The sequence below is a fragment of the Myotis lucifugus genome, unplaced genomic scaffold (genome assembly GCF_000147115.1).
Source record: "Myotis lucifugus unplaced genomic scaffold, Myoluc2.0 scaffold_5, whole genome shotgun sequence".
NCBI lineage: Eukaryota > Metazoa > Chordata > Mammalia > Chiroptera > Vespertilionidae > Myotis > Myotis lucifugus.
In genome coordinates, this window is record NW_005871053.1 from 8,543,826 (window position 1) to 8,565,659 (window position 21,834).

At 42.3% G+C, this 21,834-nt stretch overlaps 1 protein-coding gene across 6 annotated transcripts in view; it reads left to right on the forward strand.

Moving 5' to 3' along the window:
• Positions 1-21,834, forward strand: part of OLA1 (Obg like ATPase 1) — a 157,629-nt gene that overhangs the window by 12,477 nt on the left and 123,318 nt on the right. For all 6 annotated transcript variants that reach the window (XM_006083107.3, XM_006083108.3, XM_023744770.1 and 3 more), the window contains 2 exons: positions 12,923-13,066; positions 19,429-19,556. In XM_006083107.3, coding sequence (XP_006083169.3) covers positions 12,923-13,066; positions 19,429-19,556 — 272 coding nt within the window. The remainder of the gene's footprint in view (positions 1-12,922; positions 13,067-19,428; positions 19,557-21,834) is intronic.

The window sequence follows — 21,834 nt, forward strand, 5'->3', positions numbered from 1 at the left end:
CCATCGGGGGTCCATCAGGGCTGGCAGCGCCTCCATTGCCGCCCGCTGCCAGTGCCGTATCACCAACGCCCACCATGTTCCATGCTTCCCCCTTGTGGTCAGTGCCAGTCATAGTGAGCGGTCAAACTTCTGGTCAAACGACTGCCTGAGGGGACAATTTGCATATTAGGCTTTGTTTATATAGGACACTAGGTGCTCAATAAGTATTTTATTTTCATGCTGACCAGATTTTTTCCTAATATATGATTATAAAAGATTTCACATATGGAAAAGCACTGAATTTTTATATGTAATAATGTTTATTATGTACATTACATACAAAGAACAATAAATAATTATGTTTATTTTATCCGTGGGATAAACTATATTTTTCTTTTATAGTTGTAAATTCTTAGCATTAATATCTTCCACTTATGATTATTGTTTTTTTGCAAAGAGTGCTTGCATGAACTAGTTTGAAATTGATGTGGAAGTGAAGGTACAGAGTGGTGCAAATTTTAGTTCTTAAAAATTTTTTAGGTCATTTAAGGCCTTTTAAAAATGTTTGCTTTTGATAGAACTATAGCAAAGGACAATAGTGATCTGAATGCCAAAGCTGGCCCTCGTTTTAAGTATGTACTCAACTAACTTAAACTCTGTGCCCTATTTAATGCTGTCAGTAACTCCCCACTTCTCTTGCTCTTTCTTCAGTCTTTTGTTTGCTATACTTCCTGAATTTGCTCCTTAATAATAGGTTTCTGGTCTTGGTTGTCTTCTCTTTTATACTTTCTCCCTAGTGGTCTCATCTCCTGTTTTTAATCATCTACTGGCTTCTATTTTCTAAATTTATATTCTGCTCAGGTTGCATCTGAGTTCCAGATTCATGTATCTTCTCCCCTGAATATCTCCAGTTAAAATGTCTCCACTCAGCATGACTGAGGCTAAGCTCATTGCCTCGTGTAGTCCCTATTTGGGGCAATAACACTACTTTCCATCCAGACACTTGAGAGATTTATTTTTGCATCCTTTTCCCTCAACTCTATTTTTTTAGTAGGGCACTAAACCTATCTATTTTCTTCACATTTTCATTCCTACTCATTTCTTACTTGAAGTATTGCAGAGGCTTCTGCTTTCTTCTTCCCTCTTCTTTGTACTGCTCCAATCAGTGAAAGGGAAACTTTATTGAGGCCCCAGGGCCTAGGGTATTCAGGCAAGAGGCAGCCCTGCTGGCTGAGCAGGTGGGTGGTGGAGGGGCCTTATTTGACCTTCTTGGGACACAGGTTGTTGGTGTGACCACATGTCTTGTGGGAGTTGACAGCACTGGGGTGCAGATGGGCAAAACAGTTGAGGCAGATCATATTGTCACAGTTGTACTTCTAGGCGAGCTTATATGATTTGCAGTTATTTTTCTCCCATTCTGTAGGTTGTTGCCTTTTTACTTGGTTGCTTCCTACAGAGGTTTTAAGTTTGTTATAGTGTCATTTTTCTATTTTTGCTTTTGTTTCCTGGGCTTCTAATATCATATCTAAGAATCTAATAGCATGACTTTCCCCTTATGTTTTAGGAATTTTATAGTTTTAGATTCTGTGTTTAGATCTTCAATACATTTTGAGTTAACTTTTGCATATGGTATAAGGTAAGGGTCCAAGTTCATTCTTTTGTATGTGCTATCCAGTTTTCTCAGCACCATTTGTTGAAGAAACAGTTTTTCCCCATTGTGTGGTCTTGGAACACTTGTTAAAGATCATTTAACCATGTATGGGAGGCTTAATTTCTGGGCTCTATTTATTCCAATGGGCTATGTATCTATCTTTATGCCAGTTTCACACTGTTTTGATTACTATAGTTTTGTTATATGTTTTGATATCAGGAATCACGCTGTAGACTTTTGGGGAAGAATACCATGGAGGTAAAGTGCCTTTTCTTGTTGCATTATAATTGAAGGATATATGATACCAACACAACATATTACTGGTTATATTAACCTTGATCACTTGGTTAAGGTGGTGTCTACCAGATTTCTTCACTGTAAAATTATCCCTTTTCCCTTTCCAAACTCTGTTCATTAGAAGCAAGTTACTAAGTCCAACCCAATGGGAAGGGAATTAAGCTCCACCTCCTGAAGGAAGAAATATCAAAGAATTTGTAGACATTTGTTAGAACCACTACAATAAATTAATTAATATGTGGGAGAAAGATATTTTGAGGCTATTCAAATATCCTGTTTTTCTTTAAAGTTTCCCCTACTAAATTTTATCATTCCTCAGAATGGATTTTGCCTGCAACAATTATTAGTGGTGTTTTAATGGTGATATTTTAATTCCCTTATTTGTTTTTACATTTATTATTTGGAATTCTTCTATGAGGAAGATTTGTCTTGCCCCCACATTTTGTTATTTATTCACCTCACATTTCGTTATTTATTTAATCATTTATATAGTTGTATTTGGGCTTACTGAATTTTGTTTTAGTCTTTGGGTTATAACCCAGTACTATTAGTACTGTTTATTTTGTTGCTGAAATTGTTCTGGCTTTGGCCATTAGGAGCTGTTCCTTAGAAGCAACTCATTAAGTCCATCCCATACCCAATGGGAAGGGAATTAACCTCCACTTCCTGAAGGAAGAAATATCAAAGAATTTGTAGACATTTGTTAGAACCACTACAGTAAATTAATATGTGGGGGAAAGATATTTTGAGGCTATTCAAATATCGCCTCTTATAACCCTTTGACATACCCCCATCATTCCCCTCCCCCCCTTTTTAAAGTACTATTTTACTTTCTGACACTAAAAGGTGTTTCAAACTACATTGTATTTTTCCTGTCCCAGCCTTGACTCCAGGGAAGCCAGGTTTCTTTTACTGGAGAATGGTAGTTAGAAACTAAGATCCAGGCTCTAGGTATGATAAGTGCTGCTGTACTGCTTTTGGTCCTTTCACTTGTTAGGACACATAATGTGGTTATACTAACCCATGTATATACATATTGCTATTTATTTCTGTATCTAGCAGATAGATACTTTTTTTCCTTAACAGTTTAGTTGTAACCAAATTAAAAACATATTGAAAGAACATTGTACTTTTTTTCTTTTTTTTTTCTTTTTTTAAAATATATTTTATTGAGTTTTTACAGAGAGGAAGGGAGAGGGGTAGAGAGTTAGAAACATCTATGAGAGAGAAACATCGATCAGCTGCCTCCTGCACACCTCCTACTGGGGATGTGCCTGCAACCCAGGTACATGCCCTTGACCGGAATCGAACCTGGGACCTTTCAGTCCGCAGGCTGACGCTCTATCCACTGAGCCAAACCGGTTTCAGCACTTTTTTTCATGTTTTGGATGTGTGTTCTATAAATGGTTAACTCAGAGTGCTGTGGATTTGCATTGGTATCCTGACTTCCTAATACATATTATAATTTTGCATAAGCTTTTAGATAAAACACCTATTTAGTCAGATTTATTTATAACAGTAAAATATGCAATTTCAAAAATAAAGATTTAGGTCCTAAATGGAGGGGCCATGCATTATCTAGCCACTTTTTTTTTTAATGCTATCATTGCCGAAATGATATTTATGTAAACCCATTCTTGCAAAAGAGAGATATCTACAATTTTGAACCTCCTACTTTCAAGTTTTAATAATAATCTTAAGGAAAAAAGCGACTTTACCTGATCTAAATGTGTGTGTGTGTAAAACCCTCATTTCGCAAAAAGCCTTATTGGCTTTTAACACTTCAGGCTTAGGCCAAAACTTTCAAATTCTTTGCTTTTGCAAGGCTTTTCTTTAATAGATTTGAATAGATCAAAATGTTTTAACTTACCACTGAAGCCTATAGTAATAATCTTTAGAAATTTTCCTTTTTTTTCTCCTTTATTTCTTTGTACCTTTTTGTACTTACAAAGCTATTGGAAGGTATAGATGACTTTATGAAATTTAAAATCCATGTCCAAGATTAGATGATCTGTGAAAATGGAGATTTGTCTTCCATTCTAGTTTGTATGTAAGAATTTTTTTGGCCTAAGAGATAATGGGACTTTTTTTTTTTTACCATATGATATGTTTTAAGGGATAAACTTTTTTCTTTTTTATAAAACATATTTTTGTCCATGTAGACAGTAAAAATTGCTATCTACACTAATAAAAGAGAAACATGCAAATTGGTGTCACTCTGCTATGCCCACCAGCCAATCAGAGCAACTATGCAAATTAACCCAACAAAGATGGCGGTTAATTTGCATACGCAGGCGCAGAGCGAAGACTGAAGAGGCTTGGCTTCTCCGCTGCGGCCTGGATCCTGGGTGCCAGAGGAAAACTGGTGCCAGCAGCCAGGGGAAGGAAGAAGGAAGGCCTATTGCGCGAATCTTCGTGCAATGGGCTTCTAGTACTTAATAATAGCCATAAATTTGAAAATAACTCCATAAATTCCTTACAGTCTTTTTACATTGCAATTACTATGACTGTGGTAATAGCAGCAGTTTTTTAAAAACTATAATATAAAAAAATACAGCTACATTTCTTTTGTCCCCTCCCTCATTCAAAAAGGCACACGTGTTCTATAAGTGTTTGGATTAATTAATATATTTAAATTTTGTTTTAGTACTTTTATTGTAACATTATTTTGTAATGTTTTCATTACAGGTATATCCTATATAATCTAATCTAATAAAAGAGAAACATGGTAATTAGCCGTACAGCCGCTACCCTTCCCATTGGCTAATCAGTGAGATATGCAAATTAACGGCCAAAGGGACCGCAGGTGCCCCCCAGCCAGGCAGCTTGAAGCGAACAGGGAGGCTTCCTTGCTTCAGTGACGGAGGAAGCCAAGCTTCCCTGCCTGCGCTGCTGGCCTCTCAGATTGCAGTTTGAAACATTGTAACAAATATAGAAGCTAAACAAAACCCCAGAAACCGGCTTTAGTCAGCCAGGCTTCAGCCAGCAAGACCGCAACATTGTTTTGAATACAGAAGGTAAACAAAGGCCAGAAACCTGCTTTCAGCAGCTGAGCCTCAGAGAGAAAGCCGGCTCTCAGCTCCAGTGACAGGCATAGAAGGTAAATAAATGCCAGAATAAAAAAAAAAAAGAAAAAAAGGAGAGGTTTGGAGCTTCAGTCGCCCACCAGCCTGAAAACAGCCCTCAGCCCCTCACCCAGACTGGCCAGGCACCCCAGTGGGGACTCCCACCCTGAAGCAACAAGATGGCGGCTAATTTGCATACTGAAGGCAGGCGGCAGCAGGCAAGGCTGTCTGCGGTTTGGGACTCAGATCTGTGACCCTGCCAGGCGGGGGGCAGTGCTTGAGGCTGTCCGCGGTCCCAGGACCCAGATCTGTGACCCTGCCAGACGGGGGGCACTGCGGGAGGCTGTCTGCAGTCCAGGACTCGGATCTGTGACCCTGCCGGGCAGGGCGGCAGTGCTTGAGGCTGTCCGCGGTCCCAGGACCCAGATCTGTGACCCTGCCAGACGGGGGGGGCACCGCGGGAGGCTGTCTGCAGTCCAGGACTCGGATCTGTGACCCTGCCGGGCGGGGCAGCAGTGCTTGAGGCTGTCCGCTGTCCCGGGACCCGGATCTGTGACCCTGCCAGGCGGGGGGCAGCGCTTGAGGCTGTCCGCTGTCCCGGGACCCAGATCCGTGACCCTGCCGGGCGGGGGGCAGTGCTTGAGGCTGTCCGCAGTCTCGGGACCCGGATCTGTGACCCTGCCAGGCGGGGGGCAGTGCTTGAGGCTGTCCGCAGTCTCAGGACCCGGATCTGTGACCCTGCCAGGCGGGGGGCAGTGCTTGAGGCTGTCCGCGGTCCCAGGACCTGGATCTGTGACCCTGCCGGGCGGGGGGCACCACAGGAGGCTGTCTGCAGTCCGGGACCCAGATCTGTGACCCTGCCGGACGGGGGGCACTGCGGGAGGCTGTCCGCAGTCCGGGACCCGGATCTGTGACCCTACCAGGCAGGGGGCACCGCGGGAGGCTGTCTGCAGTCCGGGACCCGGATCTGTGACCCTGCCAGGTGGGGGTCAGTGCTTGAGGCTGTCTACGGGACCAAGACACGGATCTGTGACCCTGCCAGGTGGGGGGCAGTGCTTGAGGCTGTGCACGGTCCTGGGACTCGGATTCGTGACCCTTCACGGTGGGGAGGCAGCCATCAGCGCCCAGGAGTGACTGCGCAAGATCCGCCTCCTGGCCCAGAAGGTGCAGGATCGCAGGGACAGCCATCGTGGTGGGCCAGACTGACGTCCTCCTGGCCGCACCACGGGGGTTTGCGGATCTGCAAAGCCAGAGGCCTCTGGTGTGCATATCCCCCCTGGCATGCGAACATCCCCCAGCACACTGTCACCCTCCCGCGCCTGCAACAGTTGCAAACCAAGGCCTGCACAAGTTCCCCCCGCCTCTCCACCGCACTTCCATCAACCCGGCATGCCTAACACCCCCACAGGATGTGCACACATCCCCTCTGATGCGCTCACATCCTTTGGAGAGTGTCTGGGTGTTCTGGGTGCTGAGAGTGGGCACCTGTGAGATGACAGTGAGAGGGCGGAGTGGTGATGCCCTGTTCCCACGGAGGCCAGTGCAGCTACGAGATCACCTCTGGGGGGTTAATGCAGGTGCTGAGGCGGGAGCAGGTGCAGACAGACACACCTGGTGGGCGCGGGCGGCCCTCTCTGAGGTGCCTTCGGTCAGTGTTCAAGATCAATAGCCCAGAGGCAGAGAGGAATTCCGTCCTCTCAGTGAAACAGTGGTATAGTTGGGGCGACTGTAGAGGAGGAATGTGCACTTTGGGTGCCAGCACCCATGAGTGAAGGCTGCCCTGACTGAGCCTTGCTTGCTTGGGGCCTAGCGCACTCCTTCCAGGCAGTGGGTGACAGGACGTGTTTTTCTGAATTAATGAGAGAAAATGTTGATTCTCCTGCTGCCCACGAAGGTGGAAAGTGAAGTGGGGAGACATGTGGGGAATGAGCAAGGTTCCCTGTCTGAGGGTTCCAAATCTGCTGTTGGTTTCTTTCACCACTGACTAGAGATATACAGGGTGTCCCCCCAAAATGTATACACACTTTGAATACCTACTAATTCCAATGGTTTTAAGCATAAGAAAGGAACAACAATGGAGCTGTTATCTGTTAAAAGTGTGGGCACAAACAGATAGTTGGACATTTCCTGAGGGGTCTCAGATTGGAGAGGGTGAAGGCCAGACTGAGGGGCCCCTTCTCCCCCCCCCCACCCCAGTGCACGAATTTCATGCACCGGGCTACTAGTCCTATATAATAAAAAGCTAATATACAAATCGACCGAACAGTAGACTGACCGGTCACTATGATGCACACTGACGACCAGGGGGCAGACACTCAATGTAGGAGCTGTCCCCTGATGGTCAGTGCGCTCCCACAGGGGGAGCGTCACTCAGCCAGAAGCCGGGCTCATGGCTGGTGAGCGCAGCGGCGGTGGTGGGAGCCTCTCCTGCTTCCGTAGCAGCGCTAAGGATGTCCGACTGCCAGGGGGCCTAAGCTGTCAGTTGGACATCCCCCGAGGGCTCCTGGACTGCGAGAGGGCACAGGCTGGGCTGAGAGACCCCCACCCTGAGTGCATGAATTTCATGCACTGGGCCTCTAGTAATATATAAGTAAGGTCTCATGGACTATTCTGGCAACTTAAGTATCACTTTTTGTTTTTGTGGGAAGGGGAACAAGGTATGGAGAGTGGGCCCATTTATGTCACCATTTACTTCACATTTTTGTAGTTTTCCCTCTTGGGAGAAATATCCTAAGGATTCTGGTTGTGTTCTTAAGGTCCTCTTAAGTTTCCTCTGAATTCTTTGCTGGGTTCTCTGTCCTCCAGAATCTGCTTTCCATGAGTGTAAAGCCTCTTTTTCTGCCTAGAATGGGCATAAGGTTTCTAGGGAAAAGGCTGTGGAGGTCAGAGCACTTCTTTGAGACTTTTTTCAAACATTTTCAGATTTCTAGCCCCTTCAGGTGGCTTCTGTATTCTGCATGTATATGGCTTTTGTAGTTCTGGGTGAGAATTCTAATCTCCTGTTAGCTTTTGCATCTCACCCAGAAGCAGAATTTCTTCCCTCCCCCAATTTTTTAAAAAATCTGGTTATTTGCCTACAGAATTCTCCAAAGTCTGAATTTTGTTGATTGCATCTATGTGGTATCATTTAATATGTTCCTGTGTCCTCTTTATTTCCTGTAAAGTGGTAGTAATATCTATTAATAAAGGCTTGATCAGATTAATATCAGATAATTTTTGATTGGATAATTTTGTCAAGAGTACTCGAATAATGATATATATACTTGTATTGTTAGGAGATACTATTTTACCCCTCTTTTTGCAGTATTAACTATCATTGGTGATCATTACTCAGCTCCATTAATTCCTTAGGGGTTGCAGAATGGTAATAGTCTAAGTTTTTTATTCTTTTTTCACTTATTGCCTAGACTATGTCTATAAAATAATATCACTATCAACTCTTTGTTACCGTAAAAGTATAGCGTCACCTAGCATCCTTAAAAGGTGGTCAGAGAGGGTTTTTGTTTTGTTTGTTAAGGATTATTAACAATTCATGGATATAAAGTTACTGTTGACCCTTGAACAACAAGGGTCTGAGGGGGTGGGCATGGTTAGAGGGACCCACCATGGCACAGTTGAAAATCTGCTTCTAATTTAAATTGGCCCTCTGTATATGCAGACACCCAACTTCGGATTGAAAATTGATTTGTTACTGTTTATTGTAGCTATTTTTATTGATGCTCAGATTGATCCATTTTGGCCAGCAAGCCTATTCAAATTGGCTAGAGAGTGCTTTTGATAGGACTCTAAGACCTTTAACAATTTCCTTGTTTTCCCTTGGAAAAAAATCATTTGGGACTCATCTATATATATAGAGAGAGCCAGGGGCCGTCACATCTGAAACAACCAAATGGACGACTGAACAGGCTGAGTGAGGCCGGCAGGGGGGTTAGTGAGGGATGACCAAACGACTGAGCAGCAGGCTGAGTGGGGCGACCAGGCTGGCAGGGGGGTTAGCGAGGGATGACCAAACGACTGAACAAGCAGGCTGCATGGGGCGACCAGGCCAGCAGGGGGGTTAGTGAGGGGCGACCCAATGACTGAGCAGCAGGCTGTGTGGGGCGACCAGGCCGGCAGGGTGGGCAGTTGGGGGCGACCAGGCCTGCAGGGGTGGGGGGGGTGGGGTGGGGGAGCAGTTGGGGCGATCAGGCCAGCAGGCAGGCAGTTAGGGGTGATCACGCCAGCTTGCGGCTGCCGGTGCCCTAGGCTTCACTGCCTGTGCCACTACCTGGCTGGCAGGGACCAGAGTGTCGCGGGGAAGCTGCTCCCACCCCTGGTGGTGGAACAGGGAGGAGGGCGCTGGGTGCAGGGAGGGGACCTCAGCTGGGGTCCTCCTGGTGCTGGGAAGGGGCCCGGCCTGGGCCCAGTGGGGAGCTTAGGAAGTCTGGCTGAGCAGATTCCTGTTCATACCAACTTACTCTGCCATCTTCCTCCAGCTCTCCAAGCTAGCCCCCCTGCCCCATCTGCCTGGGGGCATGGCCTATGGGCAACCTCCCCAAGCACAGACTGTGAACCAGGAGACTCGAGGAAGAGTGTCCGGCGGGGCCTGGGTGGGGGCCAGTGCAGAACTACCAGGGCAGAGCTGCTTCGGTGTCTCGGTGAACATTGCAACCGACCGACCCAAGGAGGAAACCAAGAGGGGAAAGGCCGGGAGCTGTGGATTCCCAGCTCTTTAGTCACTTGAAAACAGCCCCGCTTGGAATGCGAGGCAGCTGTACATTCAGCTGAGAAGTGAGGGGGCTGAATACCACCATCGCTGGGCTCCCGTCGGTCTGAGGCCCAAGCATCCACCACGAGAAGGAAAAAAGGAGGGAGGGGCCCAGAAGAAGGGAGGACAATCAAAGGAAACGTGTCTAGACTTTCCCCAGCCCTTTCCCTCTTTCCGCTGCCTACAAAAGCCCCAGGCCCGGCCACAGTTCTGTCTCCACCTTTTAGTCCCCTGTTCTCCAACCACAGAGGAAAGTAATAAAGAAGGAGTCTGTGCTGCCTCCAGAAAGTATCTATATACCTGATCGGCCGGCTACCTCCCGCAGAGGACATCTGTCAGTAGGACATCCCCTGAGGGCTCCTGGACTGTGAGGGTAGGGGGGGGGCAGGCCAGGCTGAGGGACCACCCCCCTGTGCACGAATTTCGTGCACTGGGCATCTAGTAATATATAAAGAGTCCAATGCTTAAAAACAATCTAGCTCTATAGAAACAAGTGATGTCATCTTAATTATCATTCCTAAGGTTCTGGAATTGTTACCAGGCTCTTAGAGGTTGCCAGTATAAATTCTACAACAGTCAATATTATTTGAGTGGGTTGTTAGCTGAGTCTGAATCTAGCCCAGTGGTTCTAAAACCCGACTACATCTGCATCACCTGAGATATTTTTAAAATATTAGGGCCTACACCAGATCTTGAAAGAGCTGGTAATGGCATGCCTTTACATTCTCAGCTGATTCTGTTATAGGCAGGCATTTGAAAGCTACTGGTTGACCAATGGTGCTCTAAGCAACTAGCAATGATTTATGATTTATGTGGCTATTTTATCCATTGTTTCTACATTTTTCTGAAATGTTTTGTCTGAATGTGATATAAGAAGCAATAAGAGCAATATTTAAAGACCTATAGGCAGTTGTAAGTATCTTGTTTCCAAACATGCTTCTCACCAGTAGTATTTAGATAAGCTTTGATTATTGCCTTTTGTTCTTTATTCTCTTATAAGATTCTCAGTTTAAAAAAAAAAAGGACTGATTCTTTGGTTTAAAAGTTCAATCAAATGAGCTAACTGTAGTGTGAGTTAATTTCTCCTGAAAATGTATTGGTAAGCTTAGATCTCATATTACTAGACATTTTTACCTTAAAAATTTTGGAAAAGAAAATAATAATTATCCATAATCCCACCATCCTAGCACAACCATTTTACTTTTGAATATTCTTTTGTTAACAAATTTGGTCTATATGCAAACATTTTTACATAATCATGTCTAGCTGGAGTTAGCATGCACCAGTCTCACAATTCTCATATAATCCTTTACTTTCTCAATTTCTCCAGTTAAATAAAAATTATATGATATTAATTTTTATTTTAAATTATCATGTGTGTTCTGTTTTTGGAGCAAGGAAGGAAAAGTCACTATAATGTGTCTGTATTACTGATGAAATTGAAAAGTAGTACAAAACAGATTAACAAACCTTTAAAATTCCATTTTTAAAAATTTTAATCTGATTTTTCGCACTGCAATTATATTTTTATTTATTTTTTAAATACTTTTTATTGATTTTTATAGAGAGAAAAAGGGAGATAGGGAGAGAGAGAGAGAGAAATATTGATGAGAAAGAAAACATCTTTTGGCTGTCTCCTGCAAGCCCCCTACTGGGGAACAAGCTGTAACCTGGGCATGTGCCCTAACTGGGAATCCAGCCATCAACTTCTCGGTGTATGGGATGGCACTCAACCAACTGAGGCACACCGGCCAGGGCTCATATTTTTTAAAATGTGGTTGGTGTAACCCAGCCAGTGTGGTTCAGTGGTTGAGTGTGGACCTATGAACTGGGAGGTTGTGGTTCGATTTCTGCTTGAGGCATATGCCTGAGTTGTGGGCTCAATCCCCTGTGTGGGGTGTGTAGGAAGCAGCCAATCAATGATCCTCTCTCATCATTGATGTTTCTATCTCTTGTTCCCTCTCCCTTTCTTTCTGAAATCAATAAAAATATCCTATATAATAAAGAGGTAATATGCAAATTGACCATCACACCCTTGCACAAGATGGCCACGCCCATGTGGTCACAAGGTGGCCACCTCCATGTCATCACAAGATGGCCACCACAAGATGGCCGGCAGGGGAGGGCAGTTGGGGGTAACTGGGCTGGCAGGGGAGGGCAGTTGGGGGCGACCAGACTGGCAGGGGAGGGCAGTTGGGGGCAATCGGGCCGGCAGGGGAGCAGTCAGGCATCGATCAGGCTGGCAGGGGAGTGGTTAGGGGGTGATCAGGCTGGCAGGCAGAAGCGGTTAGGGGCAATCAGGCAGGCAGCAGGCAAGTGGTTGGGAGCCAGCAGTCCCGGATTGTGAGAGGGATGTCTGACTGCTGGTTTAGTCGGACATCCCCTGAGAGGTCCCAGATTGGAGCAGGTGCAGGCTGGGCTGAGGGACACCCCCCTCCCCCACCCAGTGCAAGAATTTCATGCACTGGGCCTCTAGTATGTATGTATGTATATATATATAAATAAAAATATGACTGGTGTTGATATGAGTTGGCATTCTCTGAGCATGTATTACCTGATAAAAATCAGATAATTAGAAAATTATCAACCAATTTATTCATTATTAATAGATGTTAAAAGTTGTTATAACTTGAAAAAATTCACATTTTGACTTTCATAATTCACAATTCTAGACTTAGCAGTAATCGTTATGTACTAATAATTAGAAGGAAGTCCAAGTTCTAATCTCCCATTTCCTATTAGACAATTAGCACCTAGTTCTCAGTTCAGAATGCTTAGGAAGTGATTGACCTAACTAGATACACATCTATCTACATTTATGCTAGAGAAGATTATATTAGATATAGGTGAAGTGATAAATTGGTACTACCAGGTACTATAGGAATTAAATAGATTTGTGCTGTGATATGGGACTAGCTATCATTTATAACAAAGATTCTTTGGGAAAATGCTTTTCAAGTTCCAAATACACTGAGATAGGAACATAACCTAATTATACATCATGAGCGGCATTGTTGTAAATTTCATCAATTTCTGTTAGAAAAATTGTATTCTTCCTCCTCACCTGCATCCCAGATTGGTTTTATAAATCCTCATAAATCTTATTTGAGCATTGAAATTAGAGAGATAATTTTTTCTCAGTCTTAGCCTAAGAATTGATTCAATTGTTTTTATTCATTTTAGGAAATCTACGTTCTTCAATGTATTAACCAATAGTCAGGCTTCAGCAGAGAACTTCCCGTTTTGCACTATTGACCCCAATGAGAGCAGAGTACCTGTGCCAGATGAAAGGTTTGATTTTCTTTGCCAGTACCACAAACCAGTAAGGTAAGAAAATCTTTATGCCATTTTTTATTTGGTCGCCCTGTATAAACTGACTAAATATCTGTTAGTGATATATTTAAAATCATGTAGAAAGTTTTATTTCCCAAAATTAATATAGCAGTATTGTTTTGGGTTGCAAAGTAAAGCAGAGCATGGACAAGGGTGAAAAAGTATACATCTGGTTGTTAACAATTGCAGTTATTTTTTCTGGGGAATATGAAATAGAGGGAGTAATTAATCTTATATGATCTCATTTATGTAAAATTATACATTTATGTGTATGTTCATAGGAAAATGTATGAAGATCAAAAATTACTTGATGGTTATCTCTGGGTAATGGGATTTTAAGGTGATTTTTACTTCATTTTTTAAATTCCTCTGTATTTGAAATTTTTATAACAAGTATGAATTATTTCTTTAATTATAAAAAATAAGATAATACAAGTTTCTTGTAGGAGGTTCAGACAATATGGAAATGTATAAAGAGAGGAATAAAAATCACCTATACTTTTACCTTGATATAGTAAATACATTGGAGGTATATTTTTCCATTTTCCCCTGAATGTGTGCACATGTACTTACAGAAATAGGATACTTTTTTACTTGGGGTATTATTAATCTTTTTCTAGATTTAAAAACATGAAGTAAACCATAATTATTATATAAATATACACTATCTTTCCCTTTTATTGAGAATTTAGTTTGATTTTAGCTTTGCATTATTTTGAGTAAATCCCAAGTTTTTGTCTCTAGCTCTGAATTCTGCTGAACTCCAGATATGTATCTAACTGCCTTCTTGAAATTGACACTTGGGTGCCTCAGATTTGACATATCCAAAATGGACCTCTTGATTTCACTCTGCCTGTGTCACAATAGTTCTTCCTTAAGACTTGTGATTCATTAAGTGGCACTATTATTTTTCTAGTTGCTTAAGTCAAGACTCAAGATTTATCCTTGATTCCTCTTTTTTCTCCCCTACATTCAATCTATTAGTAATTCCTATGAGTTCTAACTACAAAATATATACCAAATTCATTTACTTCTCCAACTTCCATCCACTAGTTTTAGCATTAATTGATTTTTTGATTATTACTCTGATGATTGTCACATAGTGATTTTGTAATTCTATAATTTCTTCTTCATTTATTAGTTGGCATTCATTCTACTATAAGGAAGTGCTTTCTCCTCTTTATTCATATCACTGTTAATCAGTTACAATCTATCACAGTCATTGAGCTCAAATTATATCCCTCAAATTAGTTCCTTAAGGTAACTTTGGTGTCCTTTTTAAAAATGTTTTATTTTTAAATGATTTCAAATTTATATAAAAGCTACAGAATTACACTTAGAATGCTTATATACCCTTCATGTAAATTTCTCCATACCTTTGAGAATAAGTCACAGACTTGATGCCACATTGCACTTCAGTTCTTCAGTTTGTATTTATGAAATACAGACACTTTCCTACATAACCACAGTAAATCCATCAAAATCAGGACATTAACATCGATCGAATATTACCATCTTAATTCACCAGTTCCATTTAGATTTCTCCAGTTGTCCCAATAATGTGCTTTATAATGTAGCCAGTCTCTTAATCCTAATGGGTTGTCTCCTGATTTGGACCCTGGATAATGCCCCAGTTACTGTTGCGCTGCCTTCTCTCCCCACTCTGTCTCTCTCTTTGTTTGGGCCCTTGCCACTGCCAGACTGTGTGATCATGTGACATTGCTGAAAATTTTCAGAAACATGAAGAGAATAATTTTTAAGCTCTTGGACTTAAGATTTATTGAAATTTTTGGCAATGAGGAAATTAATTCTTAAAATTTCCCCTGGCTTTCCCTTTAGTAATGAACATTGACTAAATACCTTTATGGATTTTGGCCTCTCTGGTCAAGCAAATAAAAAATTGACGATGATTCAAACTACTTTTTCTTACTACCCCAAACTTCTCTGCTATATTGTGAGATTTTAGTTTTTTGTTCTTTTTTAAATCTCCACCTGAGGATATGTTTTTATTGATTTTTAGAGAGAGGAACAGAGAGAGAAACATTGATCAGTTGCCTCCCATATACACCCTGACCAGGGATTTAACCTGCAACCTAGGTATATGCCCTGACTGGGAGTTGAACTTTCAACCTTTTGGTGTATGGGATGACGTTCCAACCAACTGAGCCACCTGGCCAGGGCTTAGATTTTTTTGATGAAGGAATATCCTATTCAACCTGTTTCTATTGAAGAAAAACATATAAATATTTTTCGTATTCTGCGTTCATTATATTATAGTGATTAAAAAGATTTTTAGCTTTATTGTTTTAGTGTCAAGAAAGTTTATAAGAACATTATTTTGCTCAAATAGTCATGAAATTATCTGTATAGTCATCAAATATCCTTGAATTAGTACTCAAGTTTTTTGGGTTTTTTTAATAGTTTTACTAGAGGCCCGGTGCACAAATTTGTGCACCAGTGTGGTCCCTCAGCCTGGCCTGTGGGATCAGTCCGAAACTGGCTCTCTGACATCCCCGAGGGGTCCCGGATTGTGAGAGGGTGCAGGCCAGGCTGAGGGACCCCCACTGGTGCACAATCGAGACTGGGGAGGGACATGGGAAGTTGGCCAGCCAGACAGGGACTGCGGGAGGGCTCCAGGGCATGGCTGGCCTGTCTCTCTCAGTCCCTATCGGCCTGACCCCAGCAGCAAGCTAACCTACCAGTCGGAGCATCTGCCCCCTGGTGGTCAGTGCACGTCATAGCAAGAGGTTGAACGGCCTTAGCATATCATTAGCATATTACACTTTGGTTGAATGGATGACCGGACAGTTAGCATGTTAGGCTTTTATTATATAGGATTGATTTCAGAGAGTAAAGGAAAGGGAGAGAGAGATAGAAATATCAATGATGAGAGAGAATCATTGATTGGCTGCCTCCTGCACATCCCCTACTGGGGATTGAGCCCACAACCCAGGCATGTGCCCTTGACCAGAATCAAATCCGGGACCCTTCAATCCGCACTCTATCCACTGAGCCAAACCAGCTATGGCCAGTTTTTTTGTTTGTTTGTTTTGTTTTTAGATGTTGTGTTACTAGTTTAAACCTTAAATCTAGAATCAGAATTAAGAAACTAATTTTCATTACAATATAGAATCTTAGAACTATAGATTGTCCTGTTTAGTTTCCTTATAAAAGGAACCCCAGAAAGGTGAAATGATTTGCTCAAGACTACACATAGTTAATGTCAACCAGGAATAGAACCCAAGGCTTCTCATTTCAAATTCAGTGCTTTTTCACTCATATCTATGCTACTGAACTTTATATTTATCATATGGGTGGTTTTAATTTTTAGAAATATCACTTAGGATAAGTTTGGTTGTACTTAACATATTGACTTCAACATATCCTATATAATAAAAGGTTAATATGCAAGTAGATTGAATGGTGGAACAACCGAACAACCAAACAACAGGTTGCTATGACGTGCACTGACCACCAAGGGGTGCGCACGGAGCATGACAGGCGGTGGCTGCGGTGGGATAGTGGAGCAGGTGAGCGGGGGCGCCGGTCACTGTCATCCAGGCGAGCCTCTGGTGATTACTGAAAATTCTTTGCTCCTGCGCACCGTGATCCTGCCCAGTGCTCGGAACCTCCGCTTGCATCCACTGCCGACACTGACCCCACTCGCACCCACAGCCAGTGCTGCTGCTTGCACCCGCTGCTGGTGCCCAGCGCCAATCCTGATTGCTCGGCGCCGTCAGCGGGTGCAAGTGGCAGCTGCCAGCCCCGATCACTCCTGAGGACTTCTCCACCTCCCCCTTCTCCTAAGGGGTGATCGGGGCAGCAGCCTCTTCTCACACCTGCTGACGGCGCTGGCCCCAATTGCTCCACACTGTCAGTGCAAGCGGGGCTGGCGCTGTCAGCACGTGGGAGTGGTGGCGGTGGGAGCGGGGCTGCTGGCAGACAGGGGACTGGGGGCTGGGCGGGGGCATGGAGGGTGGGCTGAGACCTGGCCCTGTGCCCACTGCAGCCTCGTGGCCTACAGTTCCTTTCAAGGTGCACGAATTTGTGCACTGGGCCCCTAGTTGTTTTATAATAGGTAGCATGATGTTTAGTGTTGGTTTCAGTAACTCAATTGTGTAGAATTGGTGTCTTTTCTCTTTCCATTTTACTTTCTTTATCAGCTTGATCATAAGATTGCTTCCTCCTTGTGGTCATAGGCTGTGTCTCAAATCTTGGACTTGGATACTTTCTCATCCATGTTCATTCAGAGTGGAGGATGAGGGGTTTGCTTCTAGAAGCTCTCTCAGAAGACTCATGAGCCAGAACACTGCTAAGCCCCTTTGGCAAACCTCCTTAAGTCTTTCTAGGCAAATGGGGCAAGGTGAAGGTCTTAGAATCATTAATCATGCCTAGGGGAGGAGATTAAACTGCCTGGTATAGGCCTAAAGTATATGCCACCCTTTTAGAGGTAGGGGTAGAGCCAGCTTCTCCAAAGCTCTGGGATACCTTGCGGAGGTTTGGCTAGCCAAATGAAAATCAATATAGTTACCAAGAGAAGGAGCAAAGGATTCTGGGAAGGCAACCACAATATCCAACAAAAAAAACTAACCACATTTTGTGTGTATTTCTTGTGGATTTGCTGATAACAATTGCCAAGTAATTACTATCTGTATAAAAATTTTTTATGGAACAATTACTTTTAAAGGATTCATTTTCCATGCAGATAATAGGGAAGTATTTTGTGGAACTTTCATGTTGTATTTTATCATATGGTGAAACTGACATTCTAAAAAATGAATACTCTTTAAAAATTGACAGAGAATACATACATACATACAACTCTAGCATACACCTTCGTCATGTGATGTTGAAAACTTTATTTACTCATATACCTTAATTTCCATTTCTTATAGCTGACTGGTTTTCCTAACTTGGTTTCTTTTTTTTTTTTTTTTTAAATATATTTTATTGATTTTTTACAGAGAGGAAGGGAGAGAGATAGGGAGTTAGAAACATCGATGAGAGAGAAACATCGATCAGCTGCCTCCTGCACATCTCCCACCGGGGTTGTGCCCGCAACCCAGGTACATGCCCTCGACCGGAATCGAACCCAGGACCCCTCAGTCCGCAGGCCGACGCTCTATCCACTGAGCCAAACCGGTTTCGGCTCTAACTTGGTTTCTGATTTGTGTGAACTGTGACTTTACTTTGAGCAAAGCAAAGGTTATTTTGTATATATGTTTAATTTGGTTGCTGTTGTTAACAACTGGATTATTACTATGGTAACTGGATCACATCATTACATGCAGTTTTGGGCTATATAATCTATATGGTGATTAAATGTGAACCCAGATATCCTGTGTTTGAATCCCCACAACTGGTTTTTTAATTGCTCTAAGGCTTAATTTCCTCATCTGTAAAGTAGGCTTAATAAATAACACCTACCTGATAGAATTGTTTTGAACATTGAAATGATAATGCATGTAAAGCATTTAGTCCAATGCCTGACACAAGGTACGGTGGCTTATTCTATGATGATTACCTTGCATTGAATCAGTATACTCTTTAAATGTTCTCTACTGCGTGTGTGTGCGTGTGTGTGCATGTGCAGGTGTATATGCCAATTAGAATATGATAATATGTTTTAATCTTTAGAGACACAATAAAAACAGCTACTCTGCTTTATAACACTTACCTAGGTAAGAAAGTCCTAATGTACTAAAAAATTATTTCTTTTTTGTTTTGTTTTTGTTATTTATTTATTAAATCATTATTAAGAGTCTTCTAAACATTATTTTAGAAAGGAAAGAATTAGGCCCTGGCCAGGTGGCTTAATAGGGTAGAGTGTCATCCCAATACGCAAAGGTTGTGGGTTCACTCCCCAGTTAGAGCATATACAAGAAGCAACCAATGAATGTATAAGTAGTGGAACAGCAAATTGATGTTTCTATCTCTCTTTCTCTTCCCTACTGTCTCTCTCAAATCAATAAACAAGAAATTAAAAAAGAAAAGAAAGACTTAATTCATGTAAAATGTTTGGGAAATCCATTTGGTTAATTAATAGGTTTCTTTTTAAAAAAATATAATTTTGTTGAATTTTTTTTCTTTTTTTTTAGAGAGAGAGAGAGGAAGGGAGAGGGAGAGAGAAAGACAAACATTGATGTGAGAGCAGAACATCAATTGGCTGCCGCCTGTACACCCCCTGCTGGGGATGGAGCCTGCAACCAGGCATGTACCCTGACCAGGGATTGAACCAGCAACCTTTTGGTGCGTGGGATGATGCCTGACCAACTGAGCCACACCTGCCAGGGCAATCATAAATAGGCTCTTAGTACTGTTTTACAATAAAACCATCTTTTGTTTTTTTTTCTCAGTAAAATTCCTGCCTTTCTAAATGTAGTGGATATTGCTGGTCTTGTAAAAGGAGCTCACCAAGGACAAGGCCTGGGAAATGCCTTTTTATCTCATATTAGTGCCTGTGATGGAATCTTCCATCTAACACGTAAGTACAATTGCTTATATACTTGACTGATTTCATTATGATCAATGTTTTCTTTCCGTTATTGCTCAAATAAAATTAGAAATGCCTGTTTAATAGAAGATTTGCTTTACTTCACAAGATGTAATTGTGGATTCATCTGTTAATTGTGACTCTAATGTTATTTAGTATAATCTCCATATGAGAGTGCTTATTCCATAGCAAGTGTATGATGTGTAGACATTATATTCTAATTCAATATTGTCCCCTGTTTTGGATTAGATTCATTGAGAAGTTTTTATGTGAAAGTAATTTTGTTAATTGTAGAGGCATTTTGAAATTTTCTTGTCGAACTTTTATGCATCTTGCTTTTCCATGTGCCGAGAAGGCAGAATTGATAGAGGAGCGGATTCCATTATTTCAGAGGGGAGAAGGGCACCCAGGTTATTAATTAGAAATGAGGAGATTAAGGAGAGAGGGATATAAAGCAGAGAGAAAACAGGTAGAACTATGTGTTGGTTTGTGTTCTTTTGATCACTAAAGTGAGCTAAATGCATGTTAAGTAAATCTCTGATAGAATAGAAAGGTTTAGGTTAAGGCTCAAGTTAAGGCTGCACGTTAGTTAGGGAATAGTGTTATAATGAGAAAATTAATGCAAACAAAGGAAACAGATTAGAGGTAGGGGCCAGCTGTGGTCTGGTTTAGTGTTTTTGTTTGTTACTGGTCCTTAACTATATACCTATAGCAATTGAAAATGAACATTTAGAAATAGATATGTCAGTTTGACTAATTTTTTTGTCATTTGGATTTAATAAAATTGTACTATTTTTTTGTATGTCTTTTGAAAAAAATTCACTTGCCTAGTAATTCATTTTTATTGTATTTTACAAAAGCCTGCCACTAGTGTTTTAGAAGCACTGATCTAGGTAGCTTCACCTTGGATGAAGGAATGGAGACATCTTCTGGAAGGGTTGTGGTACAGGCAAAGAATAGAGTTATGGGTGAGGTGGAGATGGTGGAAATTTTGTTATGTAGAGTAATGTACATTGGCGAGAGCCTCTGATTTTCTGACGGATTGTTTTTGTTTTTGTTTTTTTTTCATTGGTTCTGGTGACCCATATGAGAGTTTCAAAGAGAGGGTGGAATCAAATGTGACTCCTGGGTTTCTGGGCTGGGCCAGTGGAATGATTTTTGATGTTATTCACTGAGATATTAAATATAGAAGCAGCAGCAAGTCTTGGGAGAGAGTTGATAAGTTCAGTTTGGACAGTTTTTTTGAATTTGTATACCTAGGACATCCATATAGGAGATGTCTATAAGGAAGTAGGATTGATAGGGCAGGTGTGACAGGAATTTGGGGGCAAGAGAACTGAAGGTTTGGGTGTGAGCATGATTAAACTGACAGGTAGAGTAGAGCTTAACACAGGGTAGGAGTGAAAATAGGAGAGGACTGAAAGGTGGAAGGCTCATTGATCTGATTTCCTGATGAGCTTCAAGAACAGATATGCTGGGTATAAAGGGGGTATGTGGTTAGAGAGGGATATTTGACTTAAATTTTCAAGAGCTGGAGCAATTTAGGATGATGGTAAGATCCTGATAATGGCCTGAAACCATTAATAAATGTAATCAAATCTTTGGTTTTATTGTCTTTTGTATAATATTTATCTGACTTGTTTTCCTAACTCTCAAGGGGAAAATGAATTTAGTTAGGATTATACATACTTTATTGTATTTCAGTCAGGCTAAAGGTATTATTAAGAAAGGAAAAAAGTATTGCTAAGAAAGGAACAAAATAGATCCAGAGACAGAAAAGCATGGAACAGACCAGTGAATCTCAGAGGGAAGGCGTGGGTGGAGACAGATTAACCAAAGAAGTTATATGCATACTAGAGGTCCAGTGAGCGACTTTGTGCATGGGTGGGGTCCCTCTGCCTGGCCAGTGATCCTGGTGATCAGGGCTGTGGGAAATTGGCCGGCCTTGGGGGGGGGGGGGGCCCAAAAGGTTGGCTGGCCGGGAGGAAGGGCCCCAGGAGGTTGACCCCCTGGGAGGAGGGACCCTGGGAGGTTGGCTGGCTGGGGGGAGGAGGGGCCCCGGGAGGTTGGCCGGCTGGGGGGAAGAGGGGCAAAGGGGGGGGGGCCCGCAAATCAAGGGGGGCTGTGGGAACACTATATGAAGTAGATTAGATTACTCAAGAGAAGTTTCTGTTTGTGTGGTTTTCTGTCATTCTTTTATAAGTTTTTTTTTTTTTTATTTAGTTGTAGTAGTTCTCTTATAAGCAGACTCAGTCGCTATACAACAAAG